The sequence below is a fragment of the Peromyscus eremicus genome, chromosome 3, assembly GCF_949786415.1.
Source record: "Peromyscus eremicus chromosome 3, PerEre_H2_v1, whole genome shotgun sequence".
NCBI lineage: Eukaryota > Metazoa > Chordata > Mammalia > Rodentia > Cricetidae > Peromyscus > Peromyscus eremicus.
Genome location: NC_081418.1, coordinates 49,636,628 through 49,655,777, shown reverse-complemented (window position 1 = coordinate 49,655,777; position 19,150 = coordinate 49,636,628). Strand labels below are relative to the sequence as shown.

The following is a 19,150-nucleotide window of genomic DNA, read 5'->3' as shown; positions in this document are numbered from 1 at the left end:
TTAATTTTCTACTTTCTCTTTCAGCATTTTGGTAGGAAAGCATCAGATCAATTTCCAGAAAATGACTTGTGATTCTTATCTCATCCGCCGCCTCTCCACACCTTCATCTGTGGCTCAGTCGACTAAGTCTGTCTTCAGCACCACATGGCTTTGGTATTGGAAGAATGAATTTAATCAATATGTACAGTATGGGGAAGAGGTGAGTACCACTTTCCCTTTAGGGGTGTCTTAGTTAGGGTTTCCCTTGCTGTGAAGAGACACCATGACCACGGCAACTCTTATAAAGGCAAAGATTTAATTAGGGCTGGCTTACAGTTCAGAGGTTCAGTCCATTATCATCATGGTGGGAAGCATGGCGACGTGCAGGCAGACATGGTGCTGGAGGAGCTGAGAGTCCTACATCTGGATTGGCAGGCTACAGGAGGAGTCTGTGCCCATACTGGTCATAGCTTGAGCATAGGAGACCTCAAAGCCCACCCCCACAGTGACACACTTCCTCCAACAAGGCCACACCTACTCCAGCAAGGCAACACCTCCTTATAGTGCCACTCCTTATGAGATTTTGGAGGACAGTTACATTCAAGTTGCCACAAGGGGAAAAAAGCCAAAACACTATTTTTGTTTTGTTTTGTTTTTTGAGACAAAGTTTCTCTGTATAACAATCCTGGCTGTCCTGGAACTCGATATGTGGACCAGGCTGGCCTTGAACTCACTGAGATCAGCCTGCCTCTGCCTTTCAAGTGTTGGGATTAAAGGTGTGCGCCACCACTGCCTGGCCCAAAATACTATTAACAAAATGTTTGAAGGCTACATACCTACCCTTGGAGAGTGGGTTTGGAAGATGAACTTTTAGGTATTTAGGGTTTTTTTTTGGTGGTAGCGGGTAGGGGCTACAGGGGTAGAGTATTCCAGTTCCAGTTCCTATATACTCTAGGAGGAATTAGAAACACAAACATGTTATTTTTCAGGACACTTGGGAGACACAATTCAGTCATGTCCCTCTTCCTCATTCTTAAGGATGGGCTGGAGCTGTGAGTCATCTTTCTGTGTGTCTGTTCCAAATACATGGCCTGCAAAGAGGCCACTAATGGGAAGTTAGGAGAGGGTGGAGATGTTGTTGCACCAACAGATGTCTTAACCTCTCTACCACACAAACCACATCTGTCATACGTATTCAGTCAGAGTTTGAACAGACATGAACTTGAAGGATTGGACTAGAAGATTCTAGGCTGACCCACAGTGGCGACATCGTAAGGAAGAATAGAAGTCTGGATACGCTGAGCATCTGTCCTTTTGTGTGAATGTCTCTTCCTTTGATTCATAGGATTAAAAAGGGGGGCAGGGGTTAGAGGAAGATGTCAGAGAGGGACAAAGCTCTTCAAGTCAAAGTGACTTCAGAAGAAACAGATGAAGCCAAGAGGGAAGTAAGGGCCAGGAGAGGCAGTGTGAGGTTTTGCGAAGTTAGAAGTGAGGGGCAATGGAGCTGGTCATCAGAAAATCCCGTCACCTCTGTGGGAAGCACAGGCACCTCTCAGCAGAGACACCACTGTCTCTGCTAAACGTTAAGTCCTGGGGGGGGGGGGGACGAGTGGGCTGTGGGAAGGGGTCCTTCCATGTCAGTTCAGCAGCGCAGTGGTTTCCAAAGGTCTTAGCATTTTATCAACAAATCTTTCAAAGAACCTAAATGAACAAAGAGGAGCAGGACAGAGGTGCCGTTTTGAAGTAAGCTAGACGCCCAGTCCTGACGTCTTGGCCCCCTTGTCGATCTGCCGTCTCCCACGGCATGTGGAGCATCCTTGGAGCAGAGTTCTCGTCACAGCGGGTGCAGGCTCCTGTGACAGGGAACTCTCCGATTCTTTTTATGTTCAAGCCAAGTATGTCGAAGTGCAGTCCCACAGACGTGATTTTGTCAAGTGCTGTGGGAATAGATATCATAAACCCAAATTAATTAACCTTGGGAAAAATGAAAATAAACTGTAGGTCTCAATGGTTCCTAAGCATGTGTTTTTGTGCGTGTTTTTCCCCCAAAGCTGGGAATTGAAGCTAGGGCCTCACGCGTGCTAGGCCAGGGCTCTGCCACTGCGCTATATTCCCAGCACCATCCCAGTGGTTCCTAAGTCAGGTAGTTAATGTTCTGTTGGATAAGGGAAGGAAGATCAGGAAACAGCTGTTCCCTAGTAACATCAGTGCCAGGAACCAGAGCTATCAGTAGAGAAGAGGTGGCATTTAAATTCAAATTCAGAGCCAGTAAGATGACGAAGGTGCTTGCCAGCAAACCTGACAACCTGAGTTCCATCTCCCCCAAATAACTAAATAAATGTAATTTAAACATTTAGTCCTGTAGGTCACATTTCCTAATAAAACATCTAGAAACTTCAGCCACAGGCATGGGGGTATATATTTGTCATTATATCTGCTTACAGGAGCCTGGGCTACATAGTGAGATCCTGTATCAAATAAATAAACAAGCAAACAAATCAAAGAGAAGATTTCTGAGCTCCTAATATAGACTTTTCTGTGGGACAGTCAGACTGCATTAGCTACAGAGGTTGTAGGATATAGTCTTATTTCGTAAATTACATTTATATTGTGTGTGTGTGTGTGTGTGTGTGTGTGTGTGTGTGTGTGTCCCCGTCCGTCCGCATGCGCACATGCACATGTAGGAATACGGAGGTCGGAGGGCTACTTTTAGGAGTTGGTTCTCTGCCTTTACCAGGTGGGGTCTGGGGGTGGAATTGAGGTCCTTGGGCTTGCCAGTGAGCGACTTCACCCCCTGAGCCACCCTGTCAGCCCCGGAATGTAATCTTAGGTGAGCATAAACACAGTGCAAAGCGTTTGTTTTATGTTCACTTGAAGATGTGAATGAGTTTTTGTACTTATTGATTCCATCATGGCATAAATTGAGCTGGCTCTTCTTACTAAAACAGAAAGAGGGTACAGGTGTGCCTTTATCTGCTTTCCCCCATGGTTTGATCCTTGGGACCCACACGATGGAAGGAGAGAACTGACTTCTGCAAGCTGTCCTCTGACTCTCCCAGGCACACCCTGGCTCATGTGCACTTCTCCTACTGCCCTCTACCAAATAAATGTCAAAAGATTAAAAAGTATATATGTAAGTCAGGAATGATGGCACACGTCTTTAAATCCAGCATTTGGCAGAAGTAGGTGAAACGCTGTGGTCTACAGCCTGGTCTACATAGTAAGTTCTGGACCCTGTCCCGTCTCGCCTCCCTCCCCCAAGAAAGGCAATATATGGGAGAAAGGGTTTATTCTACTTCCCAGTTTCAGGTTACACCTTAGGAGCTCACCAATTGGTCACAATACATCCATAGTCAAGAAGTAGAGAAGGTGGTGGTGTGCACGCTTTTAATCCCAGCACTTGGGATGCAAAGGCAGGTGGATCTCTGTGAGTTGGAGGCCGTCCTGTCCTGATCTAGAGAGCAAGTTCCAGGACAGCCAAGGCTACACAGAGAAACCCTGTCTTGAGAAACCACAAAAGAAAAAAAAAAAGTTAGAAATTGATAAGAAACAAAATGGCATGAGGCTTGTTACTAACTAGTTGTTAACTTTCAATTAACCCATAATTTTATCTACGCTTTGTCACGTGGCTTGGTACCTTTTCTCAGTACAGCATGTCCATCTTGCTTCTCTGTGTGTCTGCTGGCTACTCCTCTGACTCTGCCCTTCTTCCCAGAATTCTTTGTTTGGCTCTCCCCCTAATCTTATCCTGACCAGCTATTGGCCAGTCAGCTTCTTTTTTAAACCCATCATGGTCACATACATTCACACAGTGTGAAGGAATATTCCACACTCGTCTCCTGGTGCACATCCCATAATGCACTGACCTCCCACTCTGCATTATGTGAAAGCATTTGAACATAGATGTCCCCCTGTATCCCTGCGGGTCTGCAGGATGGAGAGAGCATGTAGGCCCATGGTCCTAAGATCCTGTGCTCAGGGACTTCTGTTGCAGTGCCCTCCTGCTGGGCATCTGGCAGGCCTAGGGAGAGGAAGAGCCCAGGAGAGAGTTGAATGTCACTAAAGAAACCATGAGCCCTCCTCATGTGGGCAGCTGGCAAGGTTGCTGTCTCCAGCCCCTCTGCTCTACATCTTAAGGAAATGTTTTGCAACTGTTCTGTTGAGATCCTCTGAACTCAGGGTTTTACATCGAGTCTGCTCCTGCTGCAGGACGGCCGCAGTGGAATGGTGGCTTAGTTTTTTTTTTTTTTTTTTTTAATGCCGAATGCTGTTTATTGAAGGAGGGAAGAGGTCTTAAATACAGGCTTACAGCACAATGGGCGAACCCCGGAGGGCAGAAGTTTGCTACAGATGTTTTACAGTCTTGCATCTAAGCTGTTAACGCCCATTATGCAGGATACACAGACAAGGAACTTCCCTTAAGCATTCAGGAGGGTGGAACCCAGCAGGGAATTAGCATAGGGAGGATATCAAGATCAAGGTCAGCAAGCAAGGCAACAGTTACCCAAAACAGGGACCAGGGCCTACAGGTCCCCCTTTTACTTAAAAAATGAGCTTCTGACTTAGGTTGCATGGGACGGCTTACCCGTCATGGAGACGCCTGCCCAGGCCAGGTGGCTTAGTTTTGACACGTGCCTTTCCCCACTCATTCTGAGGTTTACGTCCTTCACAGCTGCCTTGAAACCAGAGATGAGATCTACATTTCTTGAGTGTCCCAGCCCCTTTCATCCTGCCTCAGTGGATAGTGAGCACAGTGCGTCTTCAGTGTGGCTGCCTGGCTGGAGGTCTGCTCATGCTGTTTACTCTGGTTGAAGGCAGAGGAGAGAGCCAGATCACTTACATGTGAGCAGCAGTATCCCTCTTGGAGCTTAGAACTTAGAGGAGTATTAGAAAGGCTTCTTGAGCCGGGCGGTGGTGGCGCACGCCTTTAATCCCAGCACTTGGGAGGCAGAGCCAGGCGGATCTCTGTGAGTTCGAGGCCAGCCTGGGCTACCAAGTGAGTTCCAGGAAAGGCGCAAAGCTACACAGAGAAACCCTGTCTCGGAAAAAAAAAAAAAAAAAAAAAAAAAAAAGAAAGGCTTCTTGACTCTCCTTCACTACAATTCCAAACTGCCCGTGAGGTTCTGATTCACACAAGACTATCAAACACAAGACTATCAAGACTGTCACGGCGGGCGCAGATGAGTTTGTATTGTGTAGATAGTGTAAAAAGAATATCACAGTCACGGTTTTCAGGCATTCCCTGAAAGAATCGCCGCCGGTTTCTACAGAACGGACCTCTCTCCAGCACTGTGACTTGGTGTCCAATGGGAAGTTCTTAAGCCTGCCTCAGGAGAGATCATGCCTCCCTAATCCCATCGCTAAAGCCAAACTGTGTAAGATAGAAGAGTAGAGATTTCCCAAAAACCTATAGTCAAGTCTTTACCTGTATTTTCTTAACTTTTTCCGTGACTAGCAGATAGGTCAGCCCAGTTCCAACATCAGCTCTCCGTACCTGGAGTCTTTCTTCCAGTCCTGTCCCAGAGGAGTTGTGCCGTTTCAGGCCGGTTCACAAAACTACGAATTGAGCTTCCAAGGTGAGTTCTCCCCTTTGGTGGTGTGGAGTGTAATTCTGTGGAATCCGGCACTGAGCACACAAGAGTAGACAGTCCATCCGCACTGCCACATTCAGGGTCAAGGGTCTTTTTTTAGCGTGGGAACTGTCTCTGAGAGTGGCAGCTGGTGGCTGACAGATCCATGATCTCCTGGGAGATCAGAGGTTTGGACAAGAGGTCCCTAGGGCTTCTTCAGCTCCGTCAGAGTATGTTTCTGATTTTGGGGGTATTTAGTTGCCGATGACTTGGTCCTCTGGGTACCCTTAGACATTTAGAAACTTGCTCTTGGCTTCATGCCCTGCCTGTTGATCAGTGATTTCATTTATCACCTGCCTGCCACCATGTTTATTTGAACCTTTGTAGGAAGGTCTTCTTGGTAGCTTCCAGCAGTCTGTCTGCTGTGTTGATTGAAAAACAAATAAGGGCTGGAACCAACTTCCCTTTGGAAGCACTGTCCCTTTGGCGTCCTGCCTCAGGGACATGCCTGCATGTAGACAGACACTCGCCCTTTCAGGGCCAGGTTTGAAGAAGTGATGCTTTCTCAAGTCTTTGACTGTCCTCGGTGGTCTATTGAGATTTGAGTCCTAGGCCATTTAATGTGTCAAAAACAATGTAACTTTAGGGACTATGTTATACCACCCGTTTTGGAAATCAACCTGGCATTCACACCGAGACATGTTGAAATATACCCACTGCTTCATTTCCTCTATGTCCACTAGAAAAAATGGTGAATAAATAAATGAAGACTATTAAATGTCGGTGGGCTGTTAGGGTAGGTGTCCTTGTTTTCCTTTCTGTGTTATGATAAACACATGACCAAAGGCAGCCTAGGGAGGCCAGGGCAGGAGCTTGAGGCAAAAACCATGGGGGAATGCTGCTCACTGGCTTGCTTCCTCTGGCTTGGTCAGTTACCTTTTTCACACAGAACCGTTGCATCTGCCTGGGCATGGCACTGCCCACAGTGGGCTGGGTCCTCCCACATAGCAATTTAAAAAATGCCCCCCCCCAGGGATGCGGAGACAGCTATGAGTTTGATGCCAGCTTGGTCTACAGAGCAAGTTCTGTGACAGCCAGGGCTACACAGAGAAAGCCTGTCTTGAAAAATAGAACAAAAAAGAAAATGCCCCCCAGCCATGCCCACAGGCTAATCTAATGGAGGCTTCTCTCTCCAGATGTGTCTAGGTTTGTGTCAAGTTGTCAAAAACTATCATAGCTATTGTTAAAAATTATGATTGTAAAAACTCACTGGAGCCAGGCAGTGGTGGCGCATGCCTTCAATCCCAGCACTTGAGAGGCAGAGGCAGGCGGAGCTCTGAGTTCAAGGCCAACCTGGGCTACAGAGTGAGTTCCAGGACAGCCAGGGCTACATAAACCCTGTCTCAAAAAAAGAAAAAGTGGAAGGGGAGTAGGGGGGCGGCGGGCAGCGGGACGGGATGGGACAGGACGGGGGATGACACATGACCCAGGGCATATCTTTAGTCCCCTGCACTTGGAAGTCAGAGGCAGGAGAATCTCTGAGTTCCATGGCTATTAGGGTTACATAGCAAGACCTATCTCAATGCAAAATTAAACCCCCCAAAAGTCAAAACAAACAAAACTATTTTGATTTCAGGTTTATCTTATTTTCTGGTTTGTATGTTTCATTGAAAACAAGAATTGATTTTTAATGTGGATACTACAAGAGCAGCAAGCATTGTTAGCCCCTGGGCCATCTCTTGAGTTCAAAACAATTGTTTTAAGTTTGCATATGTATGGATATTTTCCTCCATGTAATAAAAACAGGCCATATGTGTGCCTGGTGCCCTGCCCATGGAGGCCAGAAGAAGGTATCAGAACCCTTAGAACTGGAGTTAGACATTTATGAGCTACCAAGTAGGTGAGGGGAATCAAATGTGGGTCCATCAGATGAGCAGCCGATGAGCGCTCTTGATCACTCATCTCTCCAGACCCCCACCCCCACCCCCTGCTTTTTAACATCAGAGCCATGGGAAGATTTTGAACATCATTGCTACAAGATCCATTTTCCCCTCTTGATGTTATGTTTGTTTTGTTCTAACACCCTTACCGAGTCTCAGCTGTCTTGGTAAAATAAATCCATTTCACTTGTGCAGTTGGTTGAACATGGACAGGTAACTTCATGTAAAACTACCACTCTAACCAAGACACAAAACATTTCTGTCTGTCCAGAGAGTTTACCTTGCCTCTTTTACGACCTCTGCCCCATCTTTTTACTCCATGACAAGCTATGGCTGGTTTGCTATAAGTTCCTATAGGTCAGTTTTACTGTTTCTAAAGCTTCATATTAATAGATTCTTTTTGTTTTGTTTTGTTTTTGTTTTTTTGAGACAGGGTTTCTCTGTGTAGCTTTGGAGCCTGTCCTGGAACTCACTCTATAGACCAGGCTGGCTTCAAACTCACAGAGATCCGCCTGCCTCTGCCTCCTGAGTGCTGGGATTAAAAGTGTGTGCCACAAGCCAGGCGGTGGTGGCGCACGCCTTTAATCCCAGCACTCGGGAGGCAGAGCCAGGCGGATCTCTGTGAGTTCGAGGCCAGCCTGGGCTACCAAGTGAGTTCCAGGAAAGGCGCAAAGCTGCACGGAGAAACCCTGTCTCGAAAAACCAAAAAAAAAAAAAAAAAAAAAAAAAAAAAAAGTGTGTGCCACCACGCCCGGTGTTAATAGATTCTTAAAGTACACATTTTGAACATTGCTGGTCTCTTTCACTTAAAATAATGGCTCTTAGAATCATTTATGTTGCTGCAAATATAGAAATATAGTGGTTCTTCACTTTTATTTGCTGAATAATATTCCATTATAAGCACATACCATAGTTTATCCATTCATCAGCTGGTGGACATCGGGCTTGTTTTCCAATGTTTGGTTATAATAATGCTTATGAATATTTATATGCTGGTCTTTATGTAGGTATAGGTTTTAATTTCTTCGGGTGGGGTTTCTGGATATGTTTGGCTTTCTGCAAAGCTGTTTAATTTGCAAGTGAGGCATTATTTTACACTTTTAGCAATGCTTGGTAATTTGCTTTTTGAAAAAGGTCACTCTGAATTTTGAGCCAGTTCTACAATTGAAAACAACATTTCATAGTTGATGCATTTTTGTTTGTGTTTGTTTTTTTAATTTAAAACCACTCTCTATTTGTGCATTTAAAATTAAGTCATGAATCTACAGTGGTGGCACATTCCTTTAATCCCAGCACTTGAGAGCCAGAGCTGGGCGGATCTCTGTGAGTTCGAGGCCAGCCTGGTCTACAGAGTGAGATCCAGGACAGGAACCAAAACTACACAGAGAAATCCTGTCTTGAAAAACAACAAACAAACAAAAGCAAACAAACAAACAAATAAAATTAAGTCATGAATATTAGCTGTACAAATGACCTCTGGAAAAAAATGAGTCATTTTCTAGGATCGAGTCTTGATGTTTATTTTCTTTTTTTCTGTCTAAAGGGATGATCCAGACAAACATAGCATCCAAGACTCAAAGGCAGGTTGTCAGAAGGCCAGTATTCGTTTCATTGAAGGATGTGGAGCAGAGGAGAAGAGGTTCAGAGTAAGTGTTCTGAAGCTGTTTAGCTGGCAGGTATCTGAGATGCTCGGGCCCTGATCTCACCACACCGCCATGGCCATGCGTCTGGAATCTGTGTTCTTGGGAAGTTCCTGCTTCTGTTTCATTGTTAAGCAACATGGTGTGAGTGAAAGACTCAGACCAGGGGGTTGGGGAGCAGGCCCCCATTAAGCTTTTCTTTTTTTAGGGCCTTAAGTTTTGGGTGTAAGGTGGGAGGGACACTATGCCAGGAAACCACATTTGTTCTTACCTCACAGGGATTCTAGGTAGGTTTCATCCGTACTCTGGGCCTCAGCTGCTGCAGCTGTGACTGGCTGGATCAAGGGGTGTGCCTATAGAGTACTGAATACACTGGACTTTTGTTTTGCTGTGGGTTTTCTCTCTGTCTTTGGTTGTGCTGTGTGGTTTACAGAGGGCAGAAGGCTGATAAAAAGGCTTGAGCCAGCAGCCTGGTTAAGGACTTTGGAGAAAGATAAAGGCATTGGTTTTAGTTTTCATTGACTTGTAATCATTGTACCAAGGGGGCATCTCAAGGCGGGTTTTGCTATGGGGAATTCATTGTAATTTGCCTATCTGCTGTGAAACTCAGTAAAATCTCATTGTTCATAAACTTTGCAGTTGGATTTTTTCCCCCTGAGGGATGTATGATTATATGAATTAGGTTTCAAGGCAGGTGTAAAATCAAGCTGTTCTAGATTCTTGGGGTTGTAAGAGTCCGAAGTGGGTTACCGTGAGGCAACATGGGAAATGACATCTAAAAGAGTTCGGGCATGGGATGGGCAAGGAATTGTTTCCAGGAGAGATGTGGGTGCCAGTGCTGAAGGATGGAGCAGCCTGCTGGTTCAGGTCCTCCACTGTGGCCAGGTCTGAGGTCCGACTCTGGTCACCTGAGTTCACACCCTGCGCTCTGCTCATTAGCCTCTGGGGTCTGGGCAGATGAACACATTGCCTCCTCTCTTCTATATAACATGTCTAACAGCAGCACTGTGCTCACTGCTGAGGTACACCCTCAGACCCTGGGAACAGGGCTGACAAGGCGGGTGCTCAGTAACGACAGCTTTGGTTATTGCTTTTATTCCTCTTGGTGTTAGACTCTGTGACAACACTTGTGCCCATCTAACAAAATTGACAATAGTTCATTAAATGTCATGTAATAACACCCATTTCGTGTTCAGTTTTCCCATTATCTTTGAAACAACCTTTTATAGTTGATTTATCCCCTATTACATCCAAACAAGGTCTGTATATTGCATTTAGCTGATTTATCCCTTAAACTGCTTTTAAACTATTTAAGTATACCCTCCTATTTTTAAAAATTTTGTGTGTGTACACATGCATGCGTGCATCTGTATGTTCTCACCCATTCTGGTCCATGTAGAGGCCAGACAGTGACATTGGTATGTTTTCCTCAAGCACTTCATCTTGAGACACCCGTGGCTCACTGAACCTGGAGCTTGCACATCATCTAGACTGTCCAGTGAGTCTCTGAAACCCACTTGTCTCCACCTTCCTGTTACAGAGGGGTGCTGTCGCTCATAGCTTCTTATGTGGGGGCTGGGGATCTGAACTCAGGTCCTTATTTTTCCCACTGAATCATCTCCCCAGTCCATCCCCCTACATTTTCTTTCCTTTTTTCGTTTTTGAGATAGAGTCGTCTATGTAGTCTTAGCTGGCCTTGAATTCAATATGTAGACCAGGCCGGCTCCGAACTCACAGAGTTATGCCTAGTTCTGCTTCCTGAATGCTAGGATTAAAGCACTCCACATCTGATTTCCCTCTGTTTTTAGAATGTGATTAAAAGGGGGTTGGAGATGGGCTGGAGAGATGGCTCAGGGGTTAAGAGCACTGGCTGCTCTTCCAGAGGACCTGAGTTCAATTCCCAGCAACCACATCTCGGCTCACAACCATCTGTAATGAGATCTGGTGCCCTCTGCTGGTTCTGCAACGAGAATACTGTATATGTAATAAATAAATAATTAAAAAAAAAAAAAAAAAAAAAGGGGGTTGGAGAGATGGCTCAGCGGTTAAGAGCACTGACTATTCTTCCCAGAGGACCCAGGTTCAATTCCCAGCACCCACATTGTAGCTAACAACTGTCTGTAACTCTAAGATCTGACACCCTCACATAGATATACATGCAGGCAAAACACCAATGCACATAAAATAAAAATGTTTTTAAATGTGATTTAAAAAATGAGTAATTTGATCTATCAAAATATACTCCATTGTATTCTAATGTGGCCATTTTATGGGTAGCTTCTGTTGGCTGGTTACGAGATTTTAAGAATTTGGGTTTGTTTGTTTGTTTCTTTTGTTTCTTTTTTGGTTTTCCGAGACGGGGTTTCTCTGTGTAGCCTTGGCTGTCCTGGAACTCACTCTGTAGACCAAGATGGCCTCTGCCTCCTGAGTGCTGGGATTAAAGGTGTGCGCTACCACGCCTGGCGATTTTGAGAACTGGTTGGGTCCAGGCTGGGTTTTTGGTCAAGAATACAGCACAGGGGATGTTCTTACTGAGATACATGACATCTTACTGTCCTGTTTCCTGACGTTAAGGGATGCCTGCAGTTATTCTGCTCTTCCAGCTGATCTCTCACCCTGAAATACAGTGTCTACAGAAAGGAAGATCCTTAACACTGTGTCTTTCTTTTTTCTTTTTTCTTTTTTTTTTTTTTTGAGCTGAGGATTGAACCCACGGCCTTGCGGTTGCTAGGCAAGTGCTCTACCACTGAGCTAAATCCCCAACCCTCCGCTGTGTCTTTCTATACTTACCTATCATTTGGCAAGGAAGTTACAAGGCACACATGCATGCGGAAGCACACTCTCTCTTGAACTTGAGCATGTGTACACACACGCACGCACACACGCACACCCCCCCCCACACACACAGAGGTCAGGGGACAAACTCTCAAGAGTCAGTTCTCTCCTCCAACCTGGAAGGATCCAGCAGTCAGACTCAGGTCATCAGGACAGCATGCAGGCGGCCATACCGACCGAGCAATCTCACCTGCCCGGTGCTTTCACAGTATAGAACGGTGGGAAAGAGCATTTACATTACTTAATCATGCCCTTATTAAAAGCTGTGGTTGCTGGACTCAGAAAATTTCAGGGGTAGTCTAGAGGAAATACAGAAGTCAACAATGCATTTCCTAGGAAGCCCTGGCCTTCTGGCTACCTATTGAGGGTAGAAAGAAAAGGAACGAAGTGAATTTTCCTCTGTCTTTATTGCAGTCTTCAGCCAGTGATGCCCCAGCCGAAGATTAGCACCATTCCTTCCAGAGGATACGAGGTACTTGGTTTTCCTTGTTTTAAAGGTGGGGAAATGCTTTGCAGGAAGTGTATGGGTTTGTTATCGCAATGAATGGATTGCTTCTGCATTAGCTCCAGATCCAGAGGCGGGTGTCCAGGTATGATTGTGACCCTTTCCCAGAGAACGGCTGTTTTCTAGGGCTCTCACTGTGTTCAGGGGTGCAGTGTAATTCAGGCAGGTGCTTCCAGTAACCCTGTGAGATCATAACGACACTGCTAAGGAAACAGGCACTCGGAGAACAACAGTTGCCTAGCTCCGAGGCCTCACCTTGGCACCAGCCTGCCTGGGACAAGACCGTTTCTAGTCTGTTTAGCCTTCACAACTGGCTCCAGTCTGGTTGTGCTGCAGAGGTACCTCGGATTGCTCTGTCACTGCTTGGTTTGGGAGTTTGGGCAGTGAACTTCCTGGGTCTCTGGACTAAGTCACACCCCATATAAATGGGCCTGAATGAGGAGGTGCACGCACCTGTTGGCTCATTACCAGAATGGGCAAGAAGCCAGATATGGACATTCTAAGCCAGCCTGCCTCACCTGAGAACATGGTCATGGCATAGGGCGGCCACGTGTGTTTCATGTTTTCAGTATTTCCTAGTTAATATTTAAACATCTAATTTTTTTTTTCAGTTGTTAGAACTCAATAGCCAGGATGTGGAGTATGTCAAAATAAGCGAACTTTTTAAAGCATCCATGAAACATTTCAACATTGCAAAGATAAACAGGATATGGAATCAAAACCTCTTGGAGACCTTTGAAAGGTGACATCATCAGACTTTGTTTGGGGCCCTGTTATTGAGGCAGACGGAGAGGGGCGTATTTATTTCATTTCACATGTATTTGTTTGGTGCGAGGGTGTGGGGCATGCATGTTGTCAGACAACTTACTGGAGTCATTTCCCTCCCTCTGACCATGTGGGTCCAGGCGACTGAACTGAACCTCTCGTGCTTGGTGGCGGCCATCTTACTGGCCCAGTGTTCTTGGTACTGAATCTCACATTTCTCTGTATTAGGAAGACGCTAATGATGAAGAATAAAAATGAGATGCTCCTGTTTCATGCAACATGCCGTGCTCATGTGGATTATATCTGTAAGAATAATTTCGAGTGGATCCTACATGGAAATCGGGAGACCAGATACGGCAAAGGTTTGTGCTGGGGTAGAGAGAGCCGTGATTCCAGCTCTGCACATGCTTTTGTTGAGATGTTCTTGGCATTGCTTTGTACACCTGCATGTCTGGGCTTCAGTGGCCCCGGGAGAAAATAAGCTGAGTTACCTTCAGCCTGTGTTAGGACAGGTCTGTTGACTTGGGGTGTGAGTGTTAGGCCTTGGCCCTCGGTCTTCTGTGTTGTCTTTTTCTCTGGGAACAATTCAAGGTCTTCATACTTGTAAACTGCTCCATCTACTGGCTATGCTGTCTGCCATTAGACATTCCTGGAGATGGCTCTTCCTGTCCTGTGTCTGTGGCTGCACAAACTAGCTTTCTATTGTCACCGGTGGATTCCAGTTAAGAATGGGAAGAGCAGCGTGGCAGTGATGGTACATGCCTTTAATCCCAGCAGAGGCAGGCGGATCTTGAGTTCAAGGCCAGCCTGGACTACAGAGCGAATTCCAGGACAGCCAGGACTACACACATTGAGAAACCCTGCCTGGAGAAATGTAAACAAAACAAAAAGACGTGGAGAAGAGGTCCCTTCTCATCTCAGCCACACTGGGTTCTTAGGGGGTCTGCCCTTACCCAGAATCTTGCTCCTCTTCTTGTTGATGAATCATTCACTCTTTGTGGCTGTTTAAGGAATGTGATAGTCAGACCTGGTAGCACAGGCTTAGAATAACAGCTACTTGGAAGGAAAGCTGAAGCAGGAAGATTCAGTCCAAAACTAGTTTGTAGTGCAAAGCTAGTTCAAGGCTAGGCTGAACTAAACTTAGTAAGACCATGTCTTAAAATAGAAAGAAAAGGGCTGGGGCTATTGCTCATGGGTAGAGCCCTTGTCTGGCATGTGAGAGGCCCCAGAGGGTTAGCTAGAAAGAGAAAGGGGGAGAGAGGACAAAGGATAGGGGTACAGATGAATGAAGATGTCACGGTGAAACCCAGCACATTGTATGCCAACCTAAAACTTATTAGCACAGGAACAGGAGGATGAGGAAGAACTAGAAGAAGATGATGGTGGTGGTGATAATGGTGGTGGTGATGATGATGATATGGCTATTCTGACAGTTATTGTATAATGTAGGTCTGGAGCAGGTGAGTATAGAAATTTGTCGTGGGGACCAGACCTGTCACAGTGAAAAATAATACAAAATAGCTGGGTACGATGGGTGCATGCTTCTGATCTCAGCACTTGGGAAGCAGAGGCAGGAAGAGCTTTGAGTTTGAGCTTAGCCTGGTTCACATGGAGATTTCCAGGATAGCCAGGACTATGTAGTGAGACCTTGTCCTAAATGAAATAAAGCAGTAATGAAATACAGAAGGCATACTGCCCCTTCCGTGGTTCAGAGGCTCTGTGAGTCAGGGTGGAGCACAGCTGTAATTAGCAATCTGGTAAAACTGGGGCGCTGGGAACAGCTCAGAAGGAGGGGGAGAGCCATGACAGCTGAGACAGTGGCCACAGACATGTGGTGGGCTTGTTTATAAGTCTGCAAAAGAAGCCTGGATGGTCAATTCCCAGTTCCCACATGCTTGAAAATAAGTTTGATTTGACTAAACCTTACATTTGACTATACATTGTGTTACTAAACCCAAGTGACACCGTGGGAGGTGGGGAGAACACAGACAAGAGTAGTTCCGGCTCGGTTAGAGGGGTTTGAGCCTCATAACTAAACTTAAAACACAGTCAAGGCACAATGACGTACTTGTACTCTCCGTGCTGCGGAGGCAGACCGGCAGAGCTCTGGCTCTCACTGGCTGGACAGCATAGCGTACGTGGCAAGTTCTGCAGCAGGTTCTGTGCTGGTCAGGGATCCAGCCTCAATCAATCAGTCAGTAGATGTGGGTGGTACCTGAACACCTGCATCTAAGGTTGTCCTCTGACTTGTGCACGCGCGCGCGCACACGCACACGCACATACACACAAACACACACACACACACACACACACACACACACACACACACAGAGTTCAGGCTGTAATCACAGTACTCAGGACCAGAGACCAGAGCATTGCTGTAAGTTTGAGGCTAGCCTGGGCTACGTGATGAGAGCTATCTCAAAACTCCCCCAACCAGGCCTGGGGATGTAGTTGAGTCAGTAGACCCCTTTTCAGGTGAGTTTGCATCTTCACACTTTGCAGCTCCTAGAGGGTGCCTTCCTTCTAGGCATTTTTCCTTTTGTCCCAATAAAGTAAGGATTCTGCTTAACAGAGCCAATATCTTTAACAATTATAGCATCTTCTTGGTACATGTTCTCTCTGCCCTGCCCTCAGCTTTAAATGAATTTATCATTCTTTCTTTGGCAAACTGCACAGTTTTTATTATCTTCTTGCTCTCAATTCTCATTATAAGTATCAATAAACACAGTGAGCAGCCTGAATGTTACTGTCTTGAATTCCGTTTGCCAAAAAATTTAGGCCTTTGCATTACCTTTACATTCAGCTTGGTTCAAATGGTCAGGACATGGGGTGGAGAGATAGCTTATGGGTTAAGAGCACTGGCTTTTCTTCCAGAGGACCCATGTTCAATTCCCAGTACCCACATGGAGGCTCACAACCATCTGTGACTCCAGGTCCAGAGGATCTGATGTTCTCTTCTGCTCTGCAGGCTCCTGCGTGCATGTGGGGCACAAAAGCTCACATAACTACACACATATGTAGATGTAACCATCGTGTTAAATAAGAAACACAGAGCCAATGCAAAGATGAAAGCCCAAGAGGTCAGAACTAAGAGCCTTACCCTTCACTGCTGCAGCTGTCCTCTTCAGCCAAGAGAGCTACTTCCTGTGTGTTTGTCTTTATATAGACTTCCTGTTCTGTCTTCTCATTGGTTGTAAACCCAACCACATGACCTCCTCGTCACTGCCCATCTATACAGACCTCCAAGTCTTCTATGGTTGGTATTGAGATTAAAGGCGTGTGTCTCCATGCTGGCTGTATCCTTGAATACACAGAGATCCGCCTAGCTCTGCCTCCCAAGAGCTGGGATTAAAGGCATGCGCCACCACAGCCCAGCTTCTGCTATGGCTTGCTATTAGCTCTGACCCCTAGGCAACTTTATTAATATATGAATAAAATCATATTTCAGTACAAATAAAATATCACCATACACATACATATACATAAAAATAAAAAATAATTTTTAGAAAAAAAGAAAGAAGTGGTTAGGATACAGCTGGTTGGTTGCTAGACTGTAACATAAATGTCTTCTAGCCCAATTTCCAACAGAGCCTTTGTTCCCCTTTACAACCTCAGAAACACCATTTTCACTTGTCAGCATTCTGGTCTTTCCCACCAGAACAGTCCATTCAGCCCTGCCTGCAGCTCCAGCCCACACATCCAAGCTCTTCCACATTCCTTCCACAAACTAGCTCCAAAGGCTGAGAACCTTGGGTCGGGTTTAGGACAGCAGCAGCCCCACTTTTGATGTCAGTTTTCTGCCTCTGTTGCTAATCTTGTCCCCGTGACCAAGTACCCAAAAAGAAGAAGCAGCTTAAGGGGGGCGGGTTGATTTTGGCTGGAAAGGCATGAGAGCAGTAATTCAGACAGTTGATCAGGTTATAGCCGTGGTCAGGAAGTGTGTGTGTGCGCGTGTGTGTGCGCGTGTGTGCGTGTGCGTGCGCGTGTGCGCGCGCGTGTGCGCGTGTGCGCTAGTGCATATTTGTTTTCTTATTTCCCACCCAGTCTGGGTTTCCAGCCCTTGGAATGACATCACCTACTTTCGAGGTGGGTCATTTATTTGAACCTCTCTGGATATGTTAGCACATGCGGAGGTGCAGTTAAGTCAATGAGGAGGATTAACAATTTCAGAGGGCTTATAAGTGTCAGTAAGGTATTATTGGCAAATGTTTCGTCCATACCAATGTCTGATTCTCTGTATCCTATTATTACCTATGGTCATTGATAACAATTCCCCACCTTTTTCTGATTATTTCTAGGAAATTACTTTGCAAAAGAAGCCATCTATTCCCACAAAAATTGTCCATACGACGCCAGAAACATTGTTATGTTTGTAGCCCGAGTCCTGGTTGGAGATTCCATTGAAGGAAATATGACATACAGTAGCCCTCCTATGCTCTATGACAGCTGTGTGGATACCAGGTTGAATCCCTCCGTCTTTGTCATCTTCCAGAAAGAGCAGATTTACCCAGCATATGTGATTGAGTACACGGAGCCAGAAAAAGAGAAACCCTGTGTCATTAGTTAGAAATGACCTATACTGGTGCCGAAACCATCCTATTGACTTCTAGGACCAAATCATCCCCAGGCAGTAGACTTCTGTATTTCCTTGCTACGTTACCTAACATCTTAAAGCAGCAGTTCTCAAACGTTCTGTCCCCAGATTCACGGGTCCCAGGTTGTACCCGCACAAGGGCCAGGCAGTGCTTTTGGTTAAAACTCCCGGGGGGTTTGAAAAGTCTGTATTGTCTTAACTTGGCCAGTCAGGCTGCTTTCTACATTGTCTGCAATCGACTTCCATCTTTCCCATCTACTCTTTGGTTTTTACTGTGTATGTAACATTGTTTCAGTTTCACTTAAGTTGAATTGGATATCAGTTTGGGAAATTTGAGAGAAATGTAACAATGCTTATTGAAATAGGGACATAAGACATTGCAGCTTTGGGCAGAAAACCTGCTGAGGAAAAAAAAGGTTTAAGAGTTAAATTTAAACGCTATTGAGAGACACAAAAGCAGTATGCAATACTATATATTACCATGCGATGAAACTGATCGGAGGAGCACATTTCTTTCTCTTTGCGTTTACTTAGAAGACAGACTCTATGAAGTTGCCTCTGAAATACAATGATAAGAGACCTCAAGTACAGTTCAGAAGAACTAACTGGAGGTAATTGTCCATTTCGGCTCTTGGTATCCGTGTTCTAATTCATGTGATTACAGAGGAAGCTTCTTGAGGTCAGGCTTTCGTGGAATCATCCAGATTTTAGTAAGATTAAGTTGCAGAACGGATAAACCTGAGAGGTATTGGGATTCGCTTAGGGTGACAGAAAAGGGTCACCAGGAACCAAGAAAGGCCATCTGTGTTTGAAGGCTGGCCCTCGTAAGGAGGCGGGACTGGTTTGCTGGTGAGCACAGAGAGTGCAAAGGAAACAGTGCCCCACATAGGCCTTTACCTGCTAGCCGCATCTTTTCCGAAACATAGCAGATGTGTTTTTAGAGCAGTTAGGACACCTGGGCCAATATTTTCTTCCTTATTTCCGATCAGGTCTTTCCTTCCAATCCCCCTTTCTCAACATTCTGTACCAGTTACCACAGTTTCTGTTACGTTCCTTCCAGCAGACGTGGTTGGCATTAATGGGCATTTGGGCAGATTTTACACTTCGGAGGTCTCCACCAGTAACATTGTATCGAGAATTGTTTGGAGTGGGATTCTTTTCTGGGGTGCTTGCCACAGTGTTTTTTACTTCACTGATTTTTCTTTTTTTCCATCTCTGACATAGATCTTCATACTGTAGACATGCAATTTATCCCACTCCTCAGTAAGCTAACTTCTAGTTGGATATTTACCAGCCATCTCTGGTTCAACAGGCCCAAA

At 45.6% G+C, this 19,150-nt stretch overlaps 1 protein-coding gene across 1 annotated transcript in view; it reads left to right on the top strand.

Annotated features, from left to right (window-relative positions):
- Positions 1 to 17,950, top strand: part of Zc3hav1 (zinc finger CCCH-type containing, antiviral 1) — a 49,174-nt gene extending 31,224 nt beyond the window's left edge. Inside the window, exons 7-13 of the mRNA XM_059257581.1 lie at positions 25 to 199; positions 5,435 to 5,555; positions 9,033 to 9,135; positions 12,379 to 12,436; positions 13,081 to 13,211; positions 13,463 to 13,596; positions 17,536 to 17,950. Of these exons, the coding sequence (XP_059113564.1) occupies positions 25 to 199; positions 5,435 to 5,555; positions 9,033 to 9,135; positions 12,379 to 12,436; positions 13,081 to 13,211; positions 13,463 to 13,596; positions 17,536 to 17,804 (991 nt within the window). The 3' untranslated portion in view covers positions 17,805 to 17,950. The remainder of the gene's footprint in view (positions 1 to 24; positions 200 to 5,434; positions 5,556 to 9,032; positions 9,136 to 12,378; positions 12,437 to 13,080; positions 13,212 to 13,462; positions 13,597 to 17,535) is intronic.
- The last annotated feature ends 1,200 nt before the right edge of the window (positions 17,951 to 19,150 follow it).